General features: G+C 39.7%; 1 protein-coding gene across 1 annotated transcript in view; it reads left to right on the plus strand.

The window, feature by feature from the left end:
• Positions 1-2,256: 2,256 nt before the first annotated feature.
• Positions 2,257-25,087, plus strand: part of LOC125356349 (STAM binding protein) — a 29,041-nt gene continuing 6,210 nt past the window's right edge. The window contains exons 1-7 of the mRNA XM_048352758.1: positions 2,257-2,297; positions 4,399-4,616; positions 13,045-13,120; positions 14,119-14,214; positions 15,287-15,653; positions 19,059-19,183; positions 20,009-20,146. Of these exons, the coding sequence (XP_048208715.1) occupies positions 4,414-4,616; positions 13,045-13,120; positions 14,119-14,214; positions 15,287-15,653; positions 19,059-19,183; positions 20,009-20,146 (1,005 nt within the window). The 5' untranslated portion in view covers positions 2,257-2,297; positions 4,399-4,413. The remainder of the gene's footprint in view (positions 2,298-4,398; positions 4,617-13,044; positions 13,121-14,118; positions 14,215-15,286; positions 15,654-19,058; positions 19,184-20,008; positions 20,147-25,087) is intronic.

The raw sequence follows: 25,087 nt of genomic DNA on the forward strand, positions 1-25,087 counted from the left end.
CTGCAATCCTCAAATCTTAGCTTCCTGAGTAGCTGGGATTACAGGCGTGAGCCATTGGTGCCCAGCTATCAATAATCTGTACATCAGTTTGATAATAAAAATTTGAGAAAAAAAACTTTATAAAAAACAGACTACTACTGCCTGTGGTTGTCCCCGTGCTATCACTGTATCTCATCTGAGTACCCTAGATACTGTATATACTGGTATTAGAACTAGGGAAGGGAAAGAGAATATCAAAATAGAGAGACAAAGGATAAAAAGACAAATTACTCTAAAAGCAATACTTACAAAACCATTTGGTGTAAACCAACTGAACAACTCATGGGGGGGAGAATGAAAGGGGGAGAGGGGAAATGAGGGAGGAGGTAACAAATTGTACAAGAAATGTACCCACTTCCTTACATATGAAACTGTAACCCCTCTGTACAATAAATAATTATTCAGAGAAAGAAAAAAAGTATAATGACAAAAAAAAACCCACAACAAAACAGACTGCTGGTTCAATGATTGTTGCCCTGCACTACGTATTGCTGTTCTCACAGTCTAGGATGCTCTTTTCACTTCTTTTCTCTGTGCTTTTCCCTTTTCTCAATTTGATTCCCTTCACCAGCGTTCATTTTTCCTATAGTACTTTGAACCTTTTGATAGCATTACATGAATTCACTTTATCATGTTTATTTCCTATCCATCACTAGAATGTAAGATCCTTCATTATAGATCTCTCTCTCTCTCTCTCTCTCTCTCTCTCTCTCTCTCTCTCTCTCTCTCTCTCTCTCTCTCTCTGATTATAGGAGGGTAGGGAATTTTCTTGCCTACTTTTGTTTCCTGGTATGTAGCCAGGGCTTTAAACAATGTCTGGTATCTAATAGGTCATAAATACAAATTTGCTGAATGGGTGACAAGAACTTTTTTCCCAAAAATATAAACATGATGACATAGACGTTTTTAATTCCTCATTTACATTGTCTAGTCATAAGTCAATATTTTGAAAAGGAATACATAAACCAGATATTTTAAAATGTGCCATTCAAATCCTAAAGGTTCTTATGTCATTTAATACTTTTTTAAAATTTCTGACTGAGAGAATGTCATGCCTACCTAAGACAAGGGTTTTTAATTATTAGGAAACAAATTATGTAATTCTCAGCTAATTAGAAAATAAGATAAAATATATCTAAAATAGAACTGATTCCTCGGGTACACATTAAAGCATTTCTAAGATAATTTTTAAAAATTGAGATAGGATCTGTGTAGCTTAGATTAGCTTCAAACTCATGATCACCCTGCCTTCACTCTCAAGCGCTGGAATTATAAGCATGAGCCACCACTTCCAGTTTAATTATTATTTTCAACAATACACACATAATAAAGAGCTTTCCAGGCATAAAGCCTTTTTCCTAGCAGGTTGTTTTTCTCCATGATAGGTCTTCGGACAAACTACAGGTGGCGCCCCAAACCACAGATTCGTCTCAATGGTACTGATTTTTTACAGTAACCTCAATGTGAAATCTTTTCAAAGGGCCTCAGCTAATAATTCCAACATAAAAAGTTTCAGAGTGGAGACAACGTTCTCCGAAGACAGAATGAGTTGAAGGGTTGCAGAACCTTTTGGGGCTGTAGATGTACCTCAGTGGTAGAGTGCAAGCATGTGTGTGACTCCATCTTCAGCAACACAAAGAAAAATGAAATCTTATTAGACAAAAAAATTACTCAAACATACACACATCGATATGCAGAAAGTTCCTCTTTGTGACGTACACGTTTTTTGCCTCCCCATTGCTTTTGTCTGTTAATCCTTAAAAGATTAAACACTTATTCTCAATACAGTCTATAGGCGCTTTGATTTTAGAGTTAATCTTCTGGGTTGTTGCTTCATAAGCAACCAACTGCATAAAATCTCACACTGCCAATTTTTGTAGAAAGTAAAACAAGCAAACTGAACATGTCAGGTTTTCTTGTCTCCGGTTGGTTGAGTTGTCTGTAGTTGTGCTTGGATCTGGCAAGTCCTCTCGGAGTACGAGGTTTTTATGCGGGTGGTGGAACCGGCAGGAAACGCCTACATCAATGAATTTGGTTCAGCTCTCTTCCGGGCCTACTTTTCCTTTACCAAGAAGAGGGCCGCCTTAGAGCTCGCTCTCCATTGGCCGAATTTTCCACAGGCCTCGCTTCTAGCCCCACCCACCAGTTCCTCAGACCCGCTCCTAAATCCCGGGGAGTGTAATTGACAGCACGGTGGGAGTGGGCGTGGCGCCGGAAGTGACGTTCCCGGAAGCTCCGAGTGTCATCCTCAAGGAAAGGTGGGAAGGGGTCCCGGGGATGTGGTGGGACCGGGGCTGTGAATGGGATGAGACCGATCCCTTGAGTGAGTGAGACTGAGCTGCAGTGAGTGTGGGGCCTGCAGCCTTCTCCTGCGCCGCGAGCTTCTTCCAGGTCCGCGGCGCGCCGGGCACCTGAAGGCTCCGGTTCCTCCCGGGCTCTCCCTCCTCCCCAACCTGCCTGGCCCTGCACTTCCCGAAAACCTCTAAGGATTGTGTCCGGGATTGGCAGTCCGCGCTTGGGTCCCTGGACCTCTCTCTACAGTTTATGCCCCACGTCCGGCGCGTTCCTGCTACTTCCTTTAGTCGCCTCTTGACTTTCTCCAGGCCAGCCTTCCTTGCCACCCTTTTTTGTTTGTGGGTGCTGCATTTCCTCCCCGAAGTGTTGCGCATCCCCCGTGCGAAAAGGGGTTCCTTTCTCTACCCACAGGCATCTCTCCCTAAAGGGAGAGAAGCGGGGGAGCATCTTCTGTCTCAGTTAACTCTGGTAGTCTGCGCTGGGAGAGATGCAATACCTCTGCATCCCTAGTAGCATTCCCCGGCCTTTGCTGTTAATGAGAATGTTTTCATTGAAAGCTTTGTGCAGGGAATGTGGTCCTAATATTGAAAATTAGAGATAGGATTGGTCTACAGATAACTTCATCTGAGGGAATTAGAGTAGAAGGTGGAAAAATAGTGGCTGAACAACTGAGACCGACGTGAAGATTCCTGTGCAAACGAATCCTGACAAGCAAAAGCTCTCTGTAGGAAAGGAGTAAAGTACAAGGAAGGAAAAGACATATGAGAGCAGTTGACGTGGAGCCATGAGTTCTAAAGTGAATTCTGTAGCTTGTACATTCTAGACTACGTTGGTTATAGTGTACTATAATTCAGTGTGCATCAAATATCCAGTTTCCTTTGGAAATTACAGAGAACGGTGGTAACTTACTGGAATTTAGGGTCTGGTTCTAACAGCAACAGTGTCTAGAAAAAATGTAGGATTACTGGAGTTTGGAGCTCAGAGAGGAGCTCCAATTTTATGGTACTTTTGGGTCCTTTTGTTATTCAAAGAATGTTTAGTTTTTTATAAATGAGGTTTTGTTTTTGAGATTGAGATACCTTCTGATAATAGTAAAAATATTATATACTGTATGAAATAGTGGTTTGATTAACAGTTATGACTATGAACATTCATTCCCAGAACTGTTCCCCTGATTAACCTTGTACTCAAATATGAAAATGTATACCCCTCAAAATGTCAATTACTCTCAGTTGAATAAAAATGATCAAACTTGAAATCACTTAATCCTCAAGAAAGTCCACTGAATGCACTCTTCCAAGTACTGGAGTAAGTGGAAGTTGGTAGTTGGAAGAAGAAATTATGAGAAAAATCTAAGATACTACCCTTACACTTATGGTGCTCTAGGCAAGTTCTAATAAGAGAATTGCAGACTTGAGGGGCAGAACTGAACACACCATGGCCTATTGTCATTATATTCCTATACCACCTAATTATGGCACAAGGATGAAGAAGTTTCTAGTCTGTCAGCCTTCTCATAATTATTTAGGCTACCTTGAGGGTCTTGGCCTTTTTAAAAATTAGCATATGTTAGCTATACAAGGGGAGATGACATAGTGACATTTCCACACATACATACAATATACTCCAGCCAGTCTCTCTCCCCTCTATCATTATTCCTTATGCCCTCACCCCTTTGTAATACAATTTCAACCGGTATCATTGTTCTATTTTCATAGATGCCAACAATCTATTTTAACCACATTCATTCTCTTTTACTTCCAACTATTTCTTGTTAGTACCCTCTCCCAACAGAACCAGTCTCTCTCCCCTTGCCTTCCCCAACCCCTTATTGATCAACAGCTTTCATTTAGGTTCTTTTTGCTGTTTTTATATATGGTTGCAGTGTATCTCAAAATTATTCAGAGGGTCTCAACTTGCCTATAGGATCCACATCAAAGCATATCATATATTTTTTCTGTTCTTTCTTCTTAAGGCAGAGATTTATGATTTAAACACATTCTGTTCTAGACTGCAGGGATGATGGGAGCCATGTTTTTTATTCTTTTCTTGTTTCTGTCTCAGAACTTCTTTATCCTGATGTCTGACCATGGAGACACGAGCCTCCCACCCGAAGACCGGGTGAGGGCTCTCTCCCTACTGGGTAGTGCTGTGGAAGTGAATGAAGACATTCCACCCCGTCGGTACTTCCGCTCTGGAGTTGAGATTATTCGAATGGCATCCATTTACTCTGAGGAAGGCAACATTGAACATGCCTTTATCCTGTATAACAAGTACATCACGTAAGACACCTACAGTTTCCTTTTTCTTTTCTGTTGGCTGATGTCTCACTTATTCTGCCCTTGTGCTCACTTATTCTTCTCATAATTGCTAAAAGTAGAGACCTTTACAACATATTTGGTATTAGTCATTTTTTTTCTAGCAGCTCCTACATATTGGGTGTCCTTGTCATTCAAAGACATGAGTACTGAAGGAGTTGTTTTCATGACTCATAATTTCATGAGTAAGAGACTTAGCTCTTTGGCCTTATGCCTACATGGCCCAGCTGTTAGACAAAAGAGTTAGTAGTTACAGGAATTGTTATGTATTGGTGAGTATTTTATTGTGCTTCTATTCAGGCAGCCAGTCACAGGATTATGGTAGGTATACCCCAGATCCAATATTCCTTATCTCTATTTATTTTGTACAAAATTGAGTAATGTAGGAATTTTTTTTCTTCTTAACTTTTACCATAATAATGAAAATAATCAACTAAGGACTGCTTATAATTTGTATGGCTCATCAAAATAAGACTTTCCTCTTGAGTTGTTCATCATCTTAGAGTAGGCAGCAAAACTAGAAGATCTCAGTACCACTAACAGGGAGGAACTCCCAAAGCCCCAGTGACAAAGAATGATGCATGACTTAGCAAAGGAATAATGCTAAAGGTCTTATTTGTCACTTCTAGTCTTGTTCTTTTATAATACCAAGGCCTGTAAAAAGTAGTTAGATATTAGTAATTCATGGGTTACTTAAGCTGAATAGTTCCATTGGTCTTCACAGGTCTATTTACACTGAGAAGGGCATGTCATCCTAACATTCTTCATATGAGGGAGCAAGCTCAGAGTTGATCATGTTCCAATTTGGATTGACAAAACCCAGGTTTTGTAACTCCTGCTTCAAGATGCATTTGACAACAGGATTTTTGGCTTTCCATTTCATAATGTTCTGTAAATTTAAGTTAGTCTTTTGCGACTATAAACATGAGCCACATTATTTTTTAGTCCTCCCAAACAGATATATGTGTATCGGTTAATCACATTAAGTTTTTTAAATCACATCTTCCTCTTAAGGAAGATTTCTAACTTTGGCAGTGAAGAATTCTTTATTCTGGAGCTGTCCTATGTGGTAGGATGTATATAGTAGCATTCTAGATTTTTACTCCCCTCCCAGCCCCGACAACCAAAAATGTCTCCAGATGTTAGCTAATGCTGAGGTACAAAATCACTCTAGTTGAGAATTCTCTAAGGAAAACTGTGGAAGAGTGAAATCTTTCACCTGTCTTAATTTTAGAGTGGAGAAAAAGAACTGCTAGTTCCTTTTTGGTTTTAGGTTTAGAAATATTGCCTGCTTCCTCAAAGTTCTGGTGAGTCAGTAAAACCTGCAATGGCTTGTCATGTGCCCTCAGGGTTGATCATATATGTGTGCATGGGTGCATGCGTTTGTATACCGAGAATGCAGGCTTTACAGAGGTTCGAACTCAGGGCCTTGTTGCTGTGCTCTTGCCTAGCTTTTTTTTCTGTTCAAGGCTGGCATTCTCCTAATTGAGCCACCCCATTTCTGGCTTTTTTTCTGGTTAATTGGAGATGAGTCTCTTGGATTTGGCTGCCCAAATCCTCAGCCTCCTAAGTAGGTAGGATTATAGGTGTGAACCATCAGCCCAGTGATGTTTCTATAGAATTAAAATTACATTTCTGATTCCCTTTGCTGTTTTGAATTTTTCATTCTTAGGCACAAAATTTATTTTCCTACAAAGTTTTTTTGGCTGTTGTCCTCTTTATAAACCTACTCTACTCCTGGATGAAATAGTATTCTTGTATATATTCCAGCTATCTTTTAGATTGTTTTCTCAAAATAAAACCTAGGACCACAGTTTTTCTAAGGAATCGCCAGTTGAAAAAGTTCAGTAAGTTCTTAGGTTTTTTTTCTACCAGGTATTTTCTGAAGGATCTTCTGAGTCCTACTGCCTCATATAGAGAATACTTCCACAGCAAGGATTGTATTCGTTCAACAAACATGAATTGAGTGTACCTACAATCTACTGCATTAGGTTTTAGATACACAGTTATCTCCAATTAACTAGCAAAAGGCCAGGCTGGAGGTATGGCCCAAGTGGAAGAGCACCAGCCATGAGCAAACAAGAGCAAAATAATATTAAGAGTACGTGTGTTTGAATGGTAATCCCTTTGTACAACTACTTAAAGATAATAAAAATATAATTTTTTTAAAAACCCATTGAGTTTAAAAAAGGACCTAACTATTCAGAGCTGAAATCTGAAGATCAAAGTTCAAAGCTAGCTTGAGTAGACAAGTCCCAAGACTCTTATCCAGTCAACTAGCAAAAAGCAGGAAATGGTAGAATGCAAGCACTAAGCAAAAAGTTGAGCAAAAGCACAAAGACCAAGAGTTCAAGGCAAGTATGAGCACAAAAGGAGAGGAGGAGTAAGAGGAGGAGGAGGAAGGAGGAGGAAAGAAGGGAGGAAGGAACAGAAGAAGGAAGAAGAATACATGGGTGTGGGTGGCTGGGATATAGTAGCTCATTGGTAGAGCTGTTGTTTACTTTGTATAAGGCCCTGGGTTTGATTCCCAGCAAAACACACACACACACACACACACACACACACACACACACACACACACACACATACTATATGGATGACTTGATGCGTATGAAATTACTTTCAATTTCCTATAAGGGGATCACTTACAGATCATTTAATAGGATGAGCTAGGCCTATGAGATTTATGAGCAGAGAGTTTGGAATTCTATATTTGATTTGTTGAATTTGGGGGTTAATTTGAGACTTCCATGGGTTAGCTTGGCCTAAAGCAATAAATTGAGCTCCTTCCATTTTTCTGGCATCTACTTTCAGGACTCTAATTCTGATTCTGTGAACTGACAAGCACAGGAGTTGTAAAGTTTTAATTCAGTGGTCCTCAGTTTGTTTTCCTACCATATTTTACTTGGTATGTTCCTATTAGTGACAGTGGGTGGTTTACTGTGCCAGTTACTACAACTGAGGAGAGAGTGGAGAGAGTAGGCATGTACCTCACCAATCTTCTACCTCCACTAGTGAGAATAATTTTTCTAGACCTTTTGTGGATACTTTGGTTCAGTATTTAAAAGGCATGTCTGTCCTTTCTCCTGGAGCAGTTCAGGCATCTTGATGATCTCAGACATAGTTCCCTTCTCAGTAGTTTCTCTGCTGAAGGAATACTTTGCCTTTTGCAGACCCCAGTATAGAAGAAAGATCTTCAGCATATTAAATCAGTACATATTTTCATGATGAGCACAGACAATAAACCAGGCAGTGGATTCTTTCACAGCTTTTTATGGTCATCAGCTAGGCTACAGAGAAAGTACTTCAGTATTCAGTATTCAGGCAGTTCCTGTTTGCTGTGGGAGCCTACTGCAACAAATCTCTTTTCTGAAAATGAATTGTCACCTGTGTTGAAAGTGTTTGCTGGAATTAGGGTTTATAGACTGAAGAAGGGTTCACCTGTGTTCATGCTTTGCTGATTAACTTTTAAGACTGCAAAAAATGAGATGAAAATTCTTATTACATTCATATTGTACAATTCTTGCTTGACTTTTGAATTCTTTTTAAGAAAATTAATAAAGTGGAAAGAGAAATCTCATCCACCAGAAAAGACCAAAGAAACTCATGTGAGTGAGTGGATTATACTCTGTATTCTGTTCTTCAGCTTGCTTTCTTAATAATAGCATATGTCTTTATGAGTGCATATTGAGCCATCTCACTCAGAGCTGGCTTTTCCTTCTGCCTTAAAGCAGTCTTATTCCAAATCTCTTCATGGCTTACCCTCTTCCAGTCCCTTGCTCAAATGCCACCTTCTTACTAATGTATTCCTTACCTGCTCTATCTAAAATTTCTCCCTTCCTCTATCACTTTCTATTTCCTTCTCTACTAATAATGACTTTCCTAGAACTAATTCTGTAGTATACCTTTTGTTTTCTATATTGTTTGTTCTTCGACTGTAATACACATTCTAGAAGCGGGGAAAAAATGACTGGGTCATTTACCACTATATTCTTGTCTAGAATAAGTCATGACCTCATGGTAGATGCCCAATAAATTTTTCAATGAGTAAGTGAATGATTACATTGTTTTTCAATTGGGTATGCCATAATTTATCTCATATTGATGTGTGTTTAGGTTTGTTTTCCTATTAGTGAGAAATTCTAGGTTAAATAGTCTTATATGTATGTCATTGCATTTTTTTTTTTTTTTTGTGCCAGTCCTGGGGCTTGGACTCAGGGCCTGAGCACTGTCCCTGGCTTCTTTTTGCTCAAGGCTAGCACTCTGCCACTTGAGCCACAGCGCCACTTCTGGCCATTTTCTGTATATGTGGTGCTGGGGAATCGAACCCAGGGCCTCATGTATATGAGGCAGGCACTCTTGCCACTAGGCCATATCCCCAGCCCTGTCATTGCATTTTTTGTTAACAATCTCCAGATAAGTTCCAGAAGTTAAATTGTGAGCTTAAAGGATATACACAGTTTTAAAAATTTTTAATAATTGCCTCTCATTTTTTCTTTCCATTAAGAGAAAAGGTTGTAATCAATTTATAATCTTTCTGGTAGTGTAGAAGGATAGCCATTTCCCTACACATTACTTACACCAAGTATAATCAACCTTTAAGCCTTGCCAATGCCACTCTGTTGTAAAATTATGTCATACTAATTTGAGTAAGTGATATTGAGCACTGTTTTTATATGTTTACTTATCTTTCGTCTTTTCCATTCATCTTTTTCTTTTTTCATTGGTCTAATAGGTTGTTTTGCTTGTATTTTTGCCATTACACTTTGTTTACTCTGGTACTTTTCCTCTCTGTAGACTGCAACCAGATATTGTCTCAGTGAACATTATACATCTGGGCCACAGCTATTCTATGCCTAGAAAGTTTCTAGCTCTGATGTTAGCACCTTCATGTGTAAAGAAACAGAATGGGGAGATTAAGTGACTTACAGAAGGTCACACAGCTAGTAAATGGCAAAGCCAGCATCTGAGCCCAAGAAGAGTGGCTATGGAACCTGCTTTCCTTACTGCTAAACATTGTGACAACCAGTAAGAGTAATGGATTATAGTGCCCACTATCTGTTTTCAAAAGGCCATTCTAGGGGTCTTTTCTTTACTTGTAAACTACCTCTTGTTGCATGGTTAAAGCCATCCATGCTATTTCCCCTACCTTCTATTTTTCATTAGTTTAGTATTCCCTAGATTAGTATTTTTCATTAGTATTTATTAGTGTGTGTGTGTGTGTGTGTGTGTGTGTGTGTGTGTGTGTGTGTGTATGTGGGGGGGCGGGGGGTGTATAGCATGAAACAGAAATCTGCCTCAAGAAGTGTGCCATATAGTTCTATACTGAGAGCAGAGTGAATAGAAGAGAGCAGAAGTGCTTTCATGACTGATGTAGGCTTCAATACCAAGCTTGTTCATCCTACTGAAGGTAGTAAATATATACTTGTCTTTGGGCCCAAGAAGTTTCTGAATTATAAATCTCTAGAATGTAAGAACTATGTCTTACTTAATATCCTCAGTTTGAACAAATGATTCTGCAATGGTTCTAAATATAGAACTCAAGAAAACTTTTATCTTTTCCATGAAGGGAAGATTTGTTTTCCTTTTTATTTTTTAAAATTTATTAATTTATTTTTTTATTGTCAAAGCGAAGTACAGAGGGGTTACAGTTATATACATTAGGTAGTGAGTACATTTCTTATCCAATTTGATACCCCCCTCATTTTTCTCCCAACTTCCCTCCTCCCCCAGTTGTACAGTTAGTTTACAATATATTGTCTTGTAAGTATTGCTATTGCATTGCTTTGCCTTTTACCCTTTGTCTCACTGTTTTAATGTTCTCCTTCCCTTCCCTTCCCTAATTCAGACAGATATATATAAAATTTTCAGGGTACAAGAATCAAATACAGTGACAACAGGGCTAAATCACAGAGAAGATGAACAGAGGAAAAAAGAAATAATTTCACGTAGTACGTTGAAAATAATAACCTCAATGATAAACCACTTGCTTCCATCTTTTTGAGGTCATTTTTCTTAGCGTCATTTTATGTGGTCGAATGTACATAGCTATTGAGCTATGGTGATCATCTGCTCAGACTATCCTAGACATATACTTATTATTATCAATAAGGGAGACCATTGAGTTTATGTTTCTTTGGGTCTGGCTCACTTCACTTAATACTATTTTTTTTTCCTTTTTAAAAAGCACTTTAATTAGCATTTTTGAGTCATCTTATTTTTTTTTTAAAGGAAAAGCCAGATTTACAAAGGGAAATTTGTTGACCAGCAGAGAGATGCATCAACAACAAAAGAATGAATGTTGATAAGCCGGGCACCCAAAGTCTCATGCCTAAAATTCTAGCTACTAAGGAGGCTGAGATCTGAGGATCATAGTTCAAAGCCAGCCTGGGCAGAAAAGTCCATGAGACTCTTATCTACAATTAACCACCAGAAAACCAGAAGTGGCACTGTGGCTCAAAGTGGTAGAGTGCTAGCCTTGAGCTGAAGGGCTCAGGGGCAGAGCTCTGGGCAGGCCCAGATTTTAGGCCCCCAACCCACACACAAAAAAAAGATTATTTATATACTGGAAAGCTTTATGGCATTGTCAGCAACAAAACTTAAGTTCATTCAGCTTAAATGAATTTAAAACCCTCAAATTAGAGGCTGCTTAAGGTAATGTTCCCAGAGAAAGCATCAAGTCACAAGCACCAAAGGGCATAGCAACAATTAGGGAAGATTTTTACAACCATTTTAGTTTTAGAATTAATCTTTCCCTAAGGAGGCAAATCAATTGAATTGGATTGGACTGAAATGAAATTTTCATATGCTTAATATAGACCTGAATAGATCTTGTTTAGGTGGGGTCATCTTTAATCTTACTGAGTCTTTTTCCTCCATTTACTTCTCCCCATGGGCAGAAAGGGGAAACAAATTTATCTCAAATGCAGTACTTAACTGTGTGCAAGCTACCCTCTTGATCTCTATATATTACAACTTATTCTGCTCAAAGACGTACTTGTTCAGAACCGTTCAACAGTTTCAGACATCCAAAGAACCTGTGGAGGCAGTATGGCACAGTGGCCAGGAACAGATTCTGGAATTGACCTGTTAGTGTTGAAATTCAGAGCTTGCCACTTCCTTGCTGTGGCAAGTTAGTGGACTTCTTATTCGTTTCATTGTCATTAAGTAGATGTCATAAATCTTAAGAGGCCTGTAAGTTGATTCAGTTTATTTCCCTCACTGAGCTTTTCAGCCAAGGACAGTAACTGAAAGAGCAAATCCACCTTCTGATATTTAAGCCCTTTTCATTAAAGATCATAATGCATATAATATGTATATTATGCACACAATACAGTCCTGTAATTGTAACACATATACTATGCATGTCCCAGTTTGGTATGATAACAAAGGAGTATTATTTTTTTCTTTAAAATAATATAATTCTTTGCTGGGTGCTGGAATCTCATGCCTGTAATCCTAGCTACTCAACAGGCTGAGATCTGAGGATTACCACTGAAAGCCATCCTGGACAGCAAAACCATGAGACTCTTATCTCTAACTATGAAAAGGCCAGAAGTAGAGCTGTGGATCATGTAATAGAGCATTAGCCTTGAGAACAAAAGCCAGGCTAGGAATGTGACTTAGGAGTATAGTGCTTGCTTAACATGCACGAAGCCCTGTGTTCAATTCCTCAGTACCACGTAAGCAGAAAAGGCTGGAAGTGGTACTGTGGCTCAAGTGGTAGAGTGCTAACCTTCAGCAAAAGAAGCTCAGGGACAGTGCCCAGGCCCTGAGTTCAAGCCCTAGAGCCATCACAAAAATAAAAAATAAAATAAAAACTGCCAGAGATAGCAGTCATAATAGTAATAATGAACATAGTTTCCTGTTAACCCAAGCTGCCAAACTGTCCTTTTAAGAACATTTTTTAAATAGAGGCCCTTTCCTTTGAGAGGTATCATGTCTCTCTCTCTTTCTCTATCTCTATCTCTCTCTCACTCCCCACCACCTCTCTCTCTCTCTCTCTCTCTCTCTTTCTCTCTCTCTCTCTCTCACACACACACACACACATACACATACACAGATCTCTTTCTTTGGAGGTACATTTTGGGTACAGAATAGGGTTTGTTTATTTTCTGTCTTAGCATTTTGTTTGTTTGACTATTCTCTTTAATTTAAAGATCTGGTACTTGCTGCTACACATCCGGTTTGGGAGAAGGCAAGACTGTATACTAATTCCAGGGATGGAGTTTGTAGGCAACATGGCCTGTCTAAATGTCCCTGTTCTCTCTTTTCTGTACCTCTAGTAACCCTTCATGCAGCGGCCATAGGATAAAGGATGCGCATTGCCTTATGATCTCATAGACATTTGGGCATTCTCTCCATATATAATCATTCTGATCTGTTTCCTTAGGCTCTTCATTGAGAAATTACCAAAGCATCGAGATTACAAATCATCTATCATACCAGAAAAGAAAGACACAGTAAAGGTGAGTCTCCAGTTTCATTATAGTCTATCTAAAAGCTTCAGAGCACCACAGACTGACTTTAAGATAAAAGTTATAGTCTTAGGGGCTGGGAATATGGCCTAGTGGTAGAGTGCTTGCCTTGTATACACGGAGCCCTGCACCACATATATAGAGAAAGCCAGAAGTGGCACTGTAGCTCAAGTGGTAGAATGCTAGCCTTGAGCACAAAAAAGAAGCCAGGGACAGTGCTCAGGCTGAGTCCAAGCCCCAGCGCTGGCAAAAAAAAAAAGTTATATAGTCTCAGCCGGGTGCCAGAGGCACACACATAGAATCCTAGCTACTCAGGAGGCTGAGATTTGAGAATCACCATTCAAAGCCAGCCCAGGCAGGAAAATCTGTGAGACTCTTTATCTCCAATTAACCACCAGAAAGCCAGAAGTGACACTATGGCTCAAAGTGGTAGAGTAATAGCCCTGGGCAAAAGAGCTCAGGAACAATACCCAAGCTATGACCTCAAGCCCCACGACTGACTAGAGCTCTAGTCTCTGAATCTGAGCAGAAATGGAGCCCTGGTGATGGAGGTAAGGCCCCCTCTCTATTTCTCCAGAGCAGATTTGAAATAGCAGGAATGTCTGGGTAGTGAGTATTTCAAATTATTATTGTTGTTTTTGTTTTTATTTATTTTGGTTGTGGCGCTTGAACTCTGGGCCTGGGCACCGTCCCTGAGCTCTTCAGCTCAAGGCTAGCACTGTACCACTTTGAGCCACAGCACCACTTCTGGTTTTCTGGCGGTTAATTGTAGATAAGAGTCTCATACTTTCCTGCCCAGGCTGGCTTTGAACCATGATTCTCAGATCTCAGCCTCCTGAGTAGCTAGATTATAGGCGTGAGCCACAGGCACCCAGCCTCAAATTATTTTTTAAACATTGTTGACAGTGCCAGCTTACATCTTGTTTTTGTTTAGTTAATTAGATGGCATTAGAATTGTCCTGATTCTCAGTTTCTGTTTTATATCTCAGAAATTAAAGGAGATTGCATTTCCAAAAGCAGAAGAGCTCAAGGCAGAGTTGTTAAAACGATATACCAAAGAATATGCACAATATAATGAAGAAAAGGTCAGTATATAATAGCAGAGGAAAATACTTTGGTATCTTATGCCATGCCCTGAGAGTGCACTATAATTTTAATAGATTCTGTGTTTTTAAATATGACAATTAACTTCAGAGAGGTAAGAGGAGTCCAGTAACTCAAAAAAGAATATCAGTGGTTAGTTGGAAGATTCTAATATATATTTGGTTTAATTGTCCAAGAAGGTAACTTGAGGGACAGAAAATCTATTGCCTGTCTGTTATATTTAGAGCAAAAACCTGAAATGAAAATGCTTACCAAAGTAGTGTTTTGGGGCCCATAGATTTTAGAGATTTGAGTTACATTTGATTATATCCAAAGCTGTTGGTAGTAGTTGATTTTTCCATCTATCTTCAATTGAGTCTTGTTAGGAGGGTTTGGTTAAAGCATGTGAAGAAATGCTCAGAGCACTGCAATGGTCCCTTGTCAAACATCAGTACACACTACAGCATTTACATGTCATTTTGTAGCTGTCTGCTGGGTTCTGTTTTGCAGTTTAGTGTTGAAAACCAGCAGAGGATGAATAGCTATAAAGCATGCATTTCTAAGGCACTGAGTGAGTGACGATTTCTTTTATTGGAGTTTTTCACTTCTTGTTTCTTGTTAGTGTAAATGTCACTATGTTGAACTGATTGTAGAAAATTTTTCAAGGCTTCATTCTGGCTTAAAATCTACCAGTTTCCTGACAGAGCAGGAATAAATTTGAATTTGGTTCTATTTTATAACCTTACCTGGTATATATACATTTGTACAGTTTAAGAATAGAACTGTGTATGATGGAAGTCATGGGGTACAAAAAATTAATATGCATCAAGATTTCAATAAAGACAAAAATGCTTTAGGATACTAAGGTACTGAGAGGACTGGGACTTTATTCTTGAAGGTAGGTACACTGTGGCTCAGTATAAAGGGGAAGTAACTATATTCCATGGGTACTGATATAGCAAAAGAAGCACAAATTATTTGTTTGGAAATCAGACCACAGCAGAAGTACATTTTGGAAATCTCCCTGCTTAGAATCTTTGTTCTTCTGAGGTATGAATTGTTTCGTTTTTGTAGAAAAAAGAAGCGGAAGAATTTGCCCGGAATATAGCCATGCAGCAAGAGCTGGAAAAGGAAAGACAGAGGGTAGCCCAACAGAAACAGCAACAGTTGGAACAGGAACAGTTTCATGCCTTTGAGGAGATGATCCGGAACCAGGAGCTAGAAAAAGAGAGACTAAAAATTGTACAAGAATTTGGGAAGGTGGACCCTGGCCTTGGGGGCCCGCTGGTACCAGACTTGGAAAAGCCTTCCTTGGATGTGTGCCCAACCTCACCTGTCTCATCTACACAACCTTCAGGCTGTAACACAACTGGAAGGCCAATGAAGCCACCAGTGGTGGACAGGTCCTTGAAACCTGGAGCACTGAGCCACTCGGAAAGTAGTGAGTCCATTACTTTCTCCTTCCACCTCTTTTGCCACCATTCAGGGCATCATTCTGGGGATTCAGATTAAGAATGTTCCCATGATCCCCCTTACTGGGCTTTGTTCACAGAGCCCTATTAGATAAATAGTATCATACTGTGTCCTGTCACACTAGCTATCTTGTGAAATGGCCTTTACTTATATAACTTATCTCAAGCCTTGTTAATTTTCTGAAGAGTCAACATTGTGCCTGAAAGTCAGACTCTCAAGCTTTAAGGGTTCTATATTTGAAATGTTCTGTGAATCAGAGGCCATAGTTGGCTTTTTATAAAGGGAGTTTTGAAATGTGTAGAACCTCTGTACAATTCAATGACCAACAACAATGTGTGGCAAGAAAATAACAATGGGTCGGGGTGCGGGTGGCTTATGCCTGTAATCTTAGATAGTCTGGAGGCTGAGATCTCAGGATCACAATTTGAAGCCAGCTTGGGCAGGAAAATCCCTGGTAAGACTTATCTTCAATTAACTACTACCAGAAAACTGGAAATGGTGCTGTGGATCAAAGTGGTAGAGCCCTAGCCTTGAGTGCAAAAGCTGAGGGACGGAGCCCAGATCCTGAGTTCAAGCTCCCCAACTGACAAAAAGAAAAGAACAGTGGAGTAAAGGTACAAATATCTAGATGCTGGAGTAAATTTTAGAGAGTGGGAATCAACTGTCAAGCAATCATTTAGAGAAATAAGCTCCTGTGCAAGTACGCTGTAAGAAGGGAAGGAGGGCTAGGCTTTGTGCTTGGCCTTTAAAACCTTCTTTGCCCCCTTTTCTACAGTTCCTACGTAAGTCTGTTCTGAGGAGGCTTGGATGTACATGTTCCTAGGATATCCCCTAGACTTGTTTACATTGCCTTCTACTTTTCTCTGTTTCTACCTTCCCTACTTTTCTTGAAGTTTTTCTAGTTCTCCTTCTTTCAATCAGATTGATTCTACTATCTGTAAAACTCCCGTAGCTCTCTTTATATCTAATGCAATTTATGTCATTTATTTCATAATGCACAGTCATTTGTCAATAACTAGGTTTAACTTCTTAGATGTTAGGGCTGGAGTCTTACTCATTTTTGTGGTCCCTGTGGAATGAGCACAGTGTCTACTTATATGCACTTAGTACATGATTATTGAATTAAAGGAAATGACTGTGCCAAACTTTAATTTATCATCCTTAGATACCATCATCAGACTGCCATGTGACTGTATCCTGGTCTGACTTTGTTACTTCCCTGGCAGTTCCAGCTTTGCTGTCAAATGTGTAAAGATGCTTCCTACCCTTAGTTTGCTGGCTCTCTCAAAGGACTTTTCCATTGTGTTCAGGTACTGGGTCCATTCTTGGCATCCTGAAGCAGATTTTATGAACTGCTTTGTTAATGCCCTCTTGAAAGACCAGATGTTGTTGTTATTGTTATTTGGATTCTTTTGTCATTTAAACTTTCTTCTAAAAGCCTAAATTATTTTCCATTATCAAGAATATATCCTGATATGTTTCTTAAGAGTCATACTCCTTGATACCCTTATAAATAAGATAAAGAAGATTTTTTTAAGTTCATTCGAATGGGGAATTTATTTGTTCAACTTCCTGTATGAAATTGTACCATAGACTTCTCAAATATCTCAAGAACTTCTTTAAAGTAGTAGTTTGCCCTTGTTTAGTGATTTCATGTATATATGTGCTGGTATTGCAGCTTGTACTCAGAACTTCATACTCTCAATTGGCATTTTTGATCAAAGCTCACACTCTACTACTTGAGCCACGGCCCCACTTGTTGCTTTTTTTTTTTTTTTTTTTTGATAGGTCATGAGACTCAAACACAGGACCCAGGCACTGTCCCTAAGCTTTTTCACTCAAGGCTAGGGCTCTTCCCCTTTCAGCCACACTGCCACTTCCAGTTTTCTTTTGGTTAATTAGAGATAAGAGTCTCTTGGAATTTCCTGCCGGGGCTGGCTTTGAACTATGATCCTCAGATTTCAGCCTCCAGAGTAGCTAAGATTACAGACATGAGCCACTAGCACCCAGCACTTCTGGGTTTTTTGCTAGTTAATTCACAACCTTTTCTGCCCAAGCTGGCTTTGAACTGTGATCCTCAGATCTCAGCCTGTTGAGTAGCTAGGATTACAGGCATGAGCTATTGTACCTGACTTTTGTGAATGATTAAAGCCTGTTTTTTCTTGAAATACTAAAAGCATCAACTCAATTCAAAATGTAATTCAACTCTAATCCAGAAGTCCACAGTTTTGTCTAAATCAAATATACTTGCAACTTAAGGCACAATTTATCCTTGTCCCACTATAAGCCTATGAAATTAACACATTAGGTGCTTCCAAAATACAATGGTTAGAAAGATGCAGGATAGTCAGCCCAGCTCCAAGAGGGAAAAATAGACAAAAAGAAAGGCATAACTGATTGTAAGCAAGTCCAAAACCCAACAAGGAAAATGACATTAGGTCTGAAGCTGAAGAATAATTCCCTTTGACTCCAAGGCCCATATCCTGAGCACAATGGCAAGTGTTTGACCCCCATGTCTCAGGCAGCCCATCTCTGGTGGGCTCAGTCCACCCAGCAGCCCTTACAGTGGAGTCTCCTGCCCACAGCTTTGCTTGGCTGGAGCAATATGCGAATGGCCCTATAATTCTAGGATCTCAAGAGGCTACCCCATTCCCATAGGGCTAAAAGACATTGAATGAGGCTTGAATGAGGACTTTCTTTGATAGTTCTGCCCCTATGGCCTGGGCCTGGGCGGGTAGAGGCCACTACGGCCCTATAGCTTTTAGAGGAATTGGCTTGGATGAATATAGAGGTTGAGACATTCTGTAACAAAATTTCTGCAAAGTGAAATGCTGTTAGCATGGCTGGATCCTATTCTGAAAGCCTTAGAATCAGGGAACTTAATTATATGTCTGTCTCAAGATACACGCCTGAGAACCTATAATGCCACTGGTCAAGTCCTAGAGCCCAGAGGCCAGAAAACCTATAATTTGGATTATTTCCTTTCCTCTTGCCTTTTCTATTTAGGCCCCCAGCTGATTGTAGAACACCCACCCATATGAAGGAAAGTTATTCCCTATTCAGTCTGGTTGCACACACCAATCCAGTTTCTTTCAGAAACACTCTTGCAGACACACTAGTTCTCTAGCTATTCCTTAATCCAGGCAAGCTGACACATAAAGTTCACCTGCACAGCTTCCAGTCAGCTATGACCAGAAGTAGGAAAAGAGACTTTAACAACCCATTTTGAGTATCAATAAGATGGATGCTCACTCACTTTTTAAAGGTTGTGGATCCTAATGACTTAGCATTGCTCTCGGGGTTGCCAGCTGTGAGGACTGCTTGGGAAGATTTGGCTTCATGGTCTCAGACTTTTTCCCTTTCTCCATTACAGTTCCTACAATCAATGGATTGCGCCATGTGGTGGTACCTGGGAGGCTTTGTCCACAGTTTCTTCAGTTAGCCAGTGCCAACACTGCCCAGGGAGTAGAAACTTGTGGAATTCTCTGTGGAAAACTGGTAAAAAACAAAACAACAACAAAAAATCCTGGTAAAAAGTTCTGAACTGAGACTATTTCTTCCCCATTGGTCTCCTGTGAGTCTTGGAGAAGATATCCAAGGACAGTTATGAATTTGGTGACTCTGAATTTGGCTGCTTTTCAGTGTGCCCTGAATTGAACCAATAACTCTAATGTTGTAGTTAGAAATCTCTAATTCTAAACTTAACAGGAAGATCCAATCATTATGTTTATGTTGTATTGTGAGCACCTGTTTTCTAGTAGAATCTGGCACATGGTACATTCAATCACTTGAAGAAATAAGAAATACAGGGTAGAATGTGTAATATGGGTACTAAGATTTTTGAGAAAGGAAAGATAATTGAATGAAGGCACTAGAACTCATTCTTAAACTGCTGCATCAAAGAATGAAATGGAATAGACTTAAACTGAGCCTTAAAGAATAAGAAGGACTAAATAGTGAAAAGGCTGCTTTAGACATTAACAAATTAAAAAATGGTACTCTATCTGGATCTTCTCAAGAACCATGAGTAGACTTGTTTGGATGTAGCTCCTAGGGCTGTGATGTTTACCCAGGCTGTGCATCAGATGGAGTTCTGGGGTTCTTGGGTATGTCTCAGGATCAGTCACTTTATAGAGCAGCTCAGCAATGCCCATGAGCAACTAGGTTTGTGAACCGTTGTTCTGGGGATTCAGAGAGCACAAAGGAAAATCATGCTGGATAGGAAGGCCCTTCACTGCATTGATATTTAACTTTTCACTGTTACGACAGACACTTTTGCTACAGTGCCAGGGAATTGTGACGAGTTGTTTTCTTCTTTGGCAGATGAGGAATGAATTTACCATCACGCATGTTCTCATACCCAAGCAAAGTGCTGGGTCTGATTATTGCAACACAGAAAACGAAGAAGAACTGTTCCTCATACAGGATCAGCAGAGTCTCATCACACTGGGCTGGATTCATGTAAGCAAATCTGAGCTCTCAGGATTCATCTCCTCTCATTGTGCTTAAACATACTGTTTGTTTCTTTCAAATCATCTCCAGATTATTTTCCTTCCTTCAGATGCAGTTCTCAGTATATTGACTGTTTGTACTTCGTTACTAATTTCTGGGAACAACCTAGGGCTTTTTCATTATTAACTCTTGGCTTGTTTATAAAAATAAATAAATAAACAAATTCCTCTAGAGTTCTAGTTTCCCTGCACATGTGATTGGTGATAGGATGCTAGCCTAGAATATAGGTAGGCATTGGCCCTAGAGACTATACCTACTGCATATGAATGATGCTTTAAAAGAAAAATGTATCAAAATAGTTCAAATGAGCCAAAGAATTAATTCAGATGGTTGTACCTGTACTTTTTTAAGCTGTAAATACCTTTATGTCAACCAGAATTGCCATCAGTGTACACAGTTTTCAAGTGTTTGCATGTCTTGTGCAGACTTCTGGTACTATTCAAGTAAAATAGAATTCTTCATTTTTCTTTCTGTTGTTTTCAACCCTTTATTCTCACTGGTCAAACTTTTTTCATATTGTGTTGGCATGTGTGATATGCAGACAATAAATACATTGGCTTGTTTCTGGATATGAAAAGATTACATATACTTACATGTCAGAACTGACATACAGTACTGACCTGTGAGACAGGCCCATGGGCATTCATCTTTTCTTTATTTCAATAAACATTTACTGTAACTGCCTACTATAATAAATAGGAAATAGACACTTATTTCCTGTCTTTCAGGGGCTATAAATATATGTGAGATCTGATTTTACTCTAATAAGGGAGATTAAGTGAATAGACAATAAACAACTCTTCACATGAAATCCAGTGTTCAAGAGGAACCTGCGGTGTTAAAAGGAAGGAGGGATACCTGCTATGAGAATTTTGACAGATTGAGGAGCACTAAGTAGTTTGGTTTGTTTGGACTTATGGTTTGCATCAGAAACAATGGTAGATAAGTTTTAGCATGACACACTGGAGTCTTTTCCAGAGGCCGTGACTGGACATGAAGAATAATTGTGCATTTTAGTAAGTGGAGGACTCTTATTAAAAAAAATTACTGGGGGCTGGGAATATGGCCTAGTGGCAAGAGTGCTTGCCTCCCATACATGAAGCCCTGAGTTCAATTCCCCAGCACCTCATATATAGAAAAAATGGCCAGAAGTGACGCTGTGGCTCAAGTGGCAGAGTGCTAGCCTTGAGCAAAAAGAAGCCAGGGACAGTGCTCAGGACCTGAGTCCAAGCCCCAGAACTGGCAAAAAAGAAAAAAAAAATTGTTTCGCACTGGTGACTCATGCCTATACTCCTAACTACTCAGGAGACTGAGATCTGAGGATTGCAGTTCGAAGCCAGCTCAGGCAGAAAAGTCCCCTGTGACACTCTTATCTTCAGTTAACCACTGAAAAAATGGAGTGGAGCTATAGCCCAAAGTGGTGAAGCCCTAGCCTTGAGCAAAAGAGCTCAGGGACAATGTCTAATCCCTGAGTTCAAGCTCCACAACTGCGAAAAAAAATTTTTTGAGCAGAACAGTGATATAGGAAGTAGAACTGTGGCTCAAGTGGTAGAGTGCTAACTAGCCTTGAGTAAAAGTAGCTCAGGGACAGTGCCCAGGCCCAGAGTTGAAGCCCCAGGACTAGGAAAAACAAAAAACATATTATTAATCCAATGATATAATCAAAGCTATTTTTGAAAATTCAGCATGTTACCTTTAAATCCTAAAGGTAGGTTGAAACAGGAAGCTCATTTAAGGTTAGGGTGGTGATAGAATCTATTAATGATGAAAGCCAGGAAAATGGTAGTGTGTTTAGCAAGAAGTTGATGAACGTGGGATTTCAGAGGATTCAAGAATGAGTAATACAGGATGATGAGTAAGAAAAGATGATGACTCAGATCTTTGGGGCCTGGCTTATGGGGGTGGCAGTACTCAGCTCTTAAGTATAACTGAGGTATACAAGGATGACTAACATTGGAATTGGGGTTCAGTTCTAAGCATGTTGAATTGGGGATATTTATAACATATCAGATTATTGGGGTGAGTTTTAAGTCAGTTGGAAGCAGGTCCTCAGGATCAAAGTCAAAGCAAGAAACAATTCTGGGAGTCTTCTGCATTGAACTGGCCTTAGTAGCTTTGGAAGTGGCAGAGTTGGGAGTAAGACAAAAGATTCACTGGAAACTGGTAAGAAAGGCTACCAAGGGAAGTGGTGAATGTAGCTATTGTGAAAAGTGAAAGGTGTGTGAGGAAGTGAGGGCTATGTTAGGACACAGGCCATGAGGACACAGGATGTCCATGTAGGACAGTTTCTGTGCCATGTGCTATGTGCTACAGCATGGAGAAAACTTGGATTCGCCAATTGGATTTGTTAATGTCATTGAGGACCTTACTGTAGTGGGTTTTAGTCCATGGTGGGCATAGTCTTTAGGAGTTAAAGAGCTATGGGGATTATGGTTACAGCAATAGTGAAATGAAGACTACCATCTTGAGGAGCTGGGCTGTAGTGGAATAGGGAGAGGCAGGATGGTAGCTTTTGTATCTTGCCTCTTTTGCTTGGTCTTTTAAAGGATTATCTTCTGTCATGTAGTTGTCAGGATATGTCTTATGCCCTGTGAGTCAGTGAAGGAGGAAAAAAAGCAGAAGTGAGAAGGTAATATGACAGAAAAAAAGTGCCAAAATAGAAGTACTAAGGGAGAGTTCATCTTCCTACAGGGAAGAAAACATCCACTCCTCCCAGTCAAGATTAAAAGAATGAGATAAGAGAGAAGGAGAAAGAAGGAGATGAGAGACAGAGAACGTCATTTCACAGAAGTAGAAAAGAGGATAGAAATTTGGGGATGATTACTATAGGTAGAACTAAGGCACAAATGATTAAAGATACCTAAGTATCCATGAGGGTCTAGCAAGAAACAAAGTTAGAGCTAAATTGATAGAATTTTAGGGTTTTTTCCATCTACTTGATATTTCTGCACCAATCTTCTGCCTTTGGATTAAAAACAAGCAAAGAAAGAAAAGATGAACATAGATTTACTCATATCTTAACATTTCAAGAGGAGAATGCAAAAGGTCAGCACTTCTTTGTACACCTTACAAACTGTAAATCAGCTTCTCTGATCAAAAAGTGACACGAATTGATTATTCACTGCAATTCCCTAATTGGAGGGCATCTTCCGCTGTCCCCATCCTTAGTACTCACTGCTCTCTCACCTGACTGCTCTGCTCCTGTCTGTGCATCCAAACCGCCCTCAGCCTTCACTTTTGCATGTTGCTTTCTCTTCCTGAAAGTGCCTACCTTTTCCCCCAACAGAGTAAACACAGCATAACTTTGTTGAAGACAGTTGGCTGAAGGAAAGAGGCAAAAAGTCATACATAATAGCTAGAGGGAGACAGGGGGGCCAAGGAAAGAGTTTTTTGATTCAGCTTCAGTTACCTTTCAAGCCATCTAACTGTAGACTTTAGGTGTGGATTGGTTTGTGTAGTCCTAGTTTGCTCCCAATTAGAAACTCAGGCTCTTAACCATGGGATGAACTAGTTGACATGAACCTTTGCTCCCTAGCAGTCTGAAAAATTATCATTATAATCAGATAGAAACTGTTGGCTCTTGTGGTCTCCAGCATTCTTTCATGTTCCCTGAGGGCCTAGGTAGATCTGCTGCCAGTACTCTCTTAATAACTTTCTGCCCTGAATACCTCTCACACCCTGGTGAGCACATCATGGTCTTCTGGGGAATGGTACTTTGCAGGCAAAGCCACACATAGAAATCATTTAGAAAGTTTCTGGAAAGTCTTCACACTCATAATGGATATTTGTACACGTGGGTTATAGAAATCAATGCTTTTGACAAATTCCTCTCTGGAAAATTGAATTTTTCATGGATGGTTTAAAAACAATAAGTGATTTCACTAGTTTCTTTTTTCCTTTTTTCTTTCTCTCAGTGCAGGTTGATACCTTTTTTTGATCATATCAAGTCATTTTTTTTTCTAATCCTACCTCCTCTAAGATAACAAGCCATTCTGTAGTTGTTAATTTTGTGTACAAGGATTATACTTAAGTGGGGCCCTGACCCTTACTGTAATCCTAGGTACTTTGGATGCTGAGATCTGAAGGATCAGTCTAAGGCCAGCCAGGCAGAAAGGTCTGAGAGACTCCATCTCTACAGAGATATGTGCCTGTGATTTCAGCAACTAAAGGAAATCAAAAGTAGGCTAATTATAATACAAACATGTGCCAACCAACAGGAGCCATCCTGGGTTGGCTTCGAATTGGAAACGTCTCTCCAATTTACTACCAAAAAATCCAGAAGTGGATCAGTGGTTCAAGTAGTAGCACACTAGCCTTGAGAAAAGGAAATAAAAATCAAGGACAGTGCCCAGGCACTAAGTTCAAGCCCTAGGATAGGTACCAAACACACACACACACACACACACACACACACACACACACACACACACACACACACGACTGGAGTTGTGGCTTAGTGGTAGGGAACTAGCCTAGCAAGCTTGAGACAGTTAAAGCCATAGTACAGCCAAGAAAAAGAAAAGAGAAGAAATATGCTTTCTTTAAAAAAAAAACACACAAAATAAATAGTTGGGAACAAATAAGATAAACTGAATGCACACTTGAACTATTCTTTAACAGATTACTTTCACCCTCTGTTCTCCTCTGGACTCTTCTTCATGAGGTGATTAGCCCCTGAAATCCCTATCTGCCATATCTTCTTTGGACACTGCTTTAACAACAGACCTTTTTCTTATATGTCAGGAGGAAGACTCATTCATTTACTTATGGTGTATTAAGTCTGGCTTCCATCATGTCAAAATATTAGGCAGCATGTACCATCTGTTCTAGAATGGGTGACTCTTCATCATGTAGAGATTGCCAGGAGATAAATATACCTTGATTATCTGT

This window comes from Perognathus longimembris, chromosome 8 (genome assembly GCF_023159225.1).
Source record: "Perognathus longimembris pacificus isolate PPM17 chromosome 8, ASM2315922v1, whole genome shotgun sequence".
Lineage (NCBI taxonomy): Eukaryota > Metazoa > Chordata > Mammalia > Rodentia > Heteromyidae > Perognathus > Perognathus longimembris.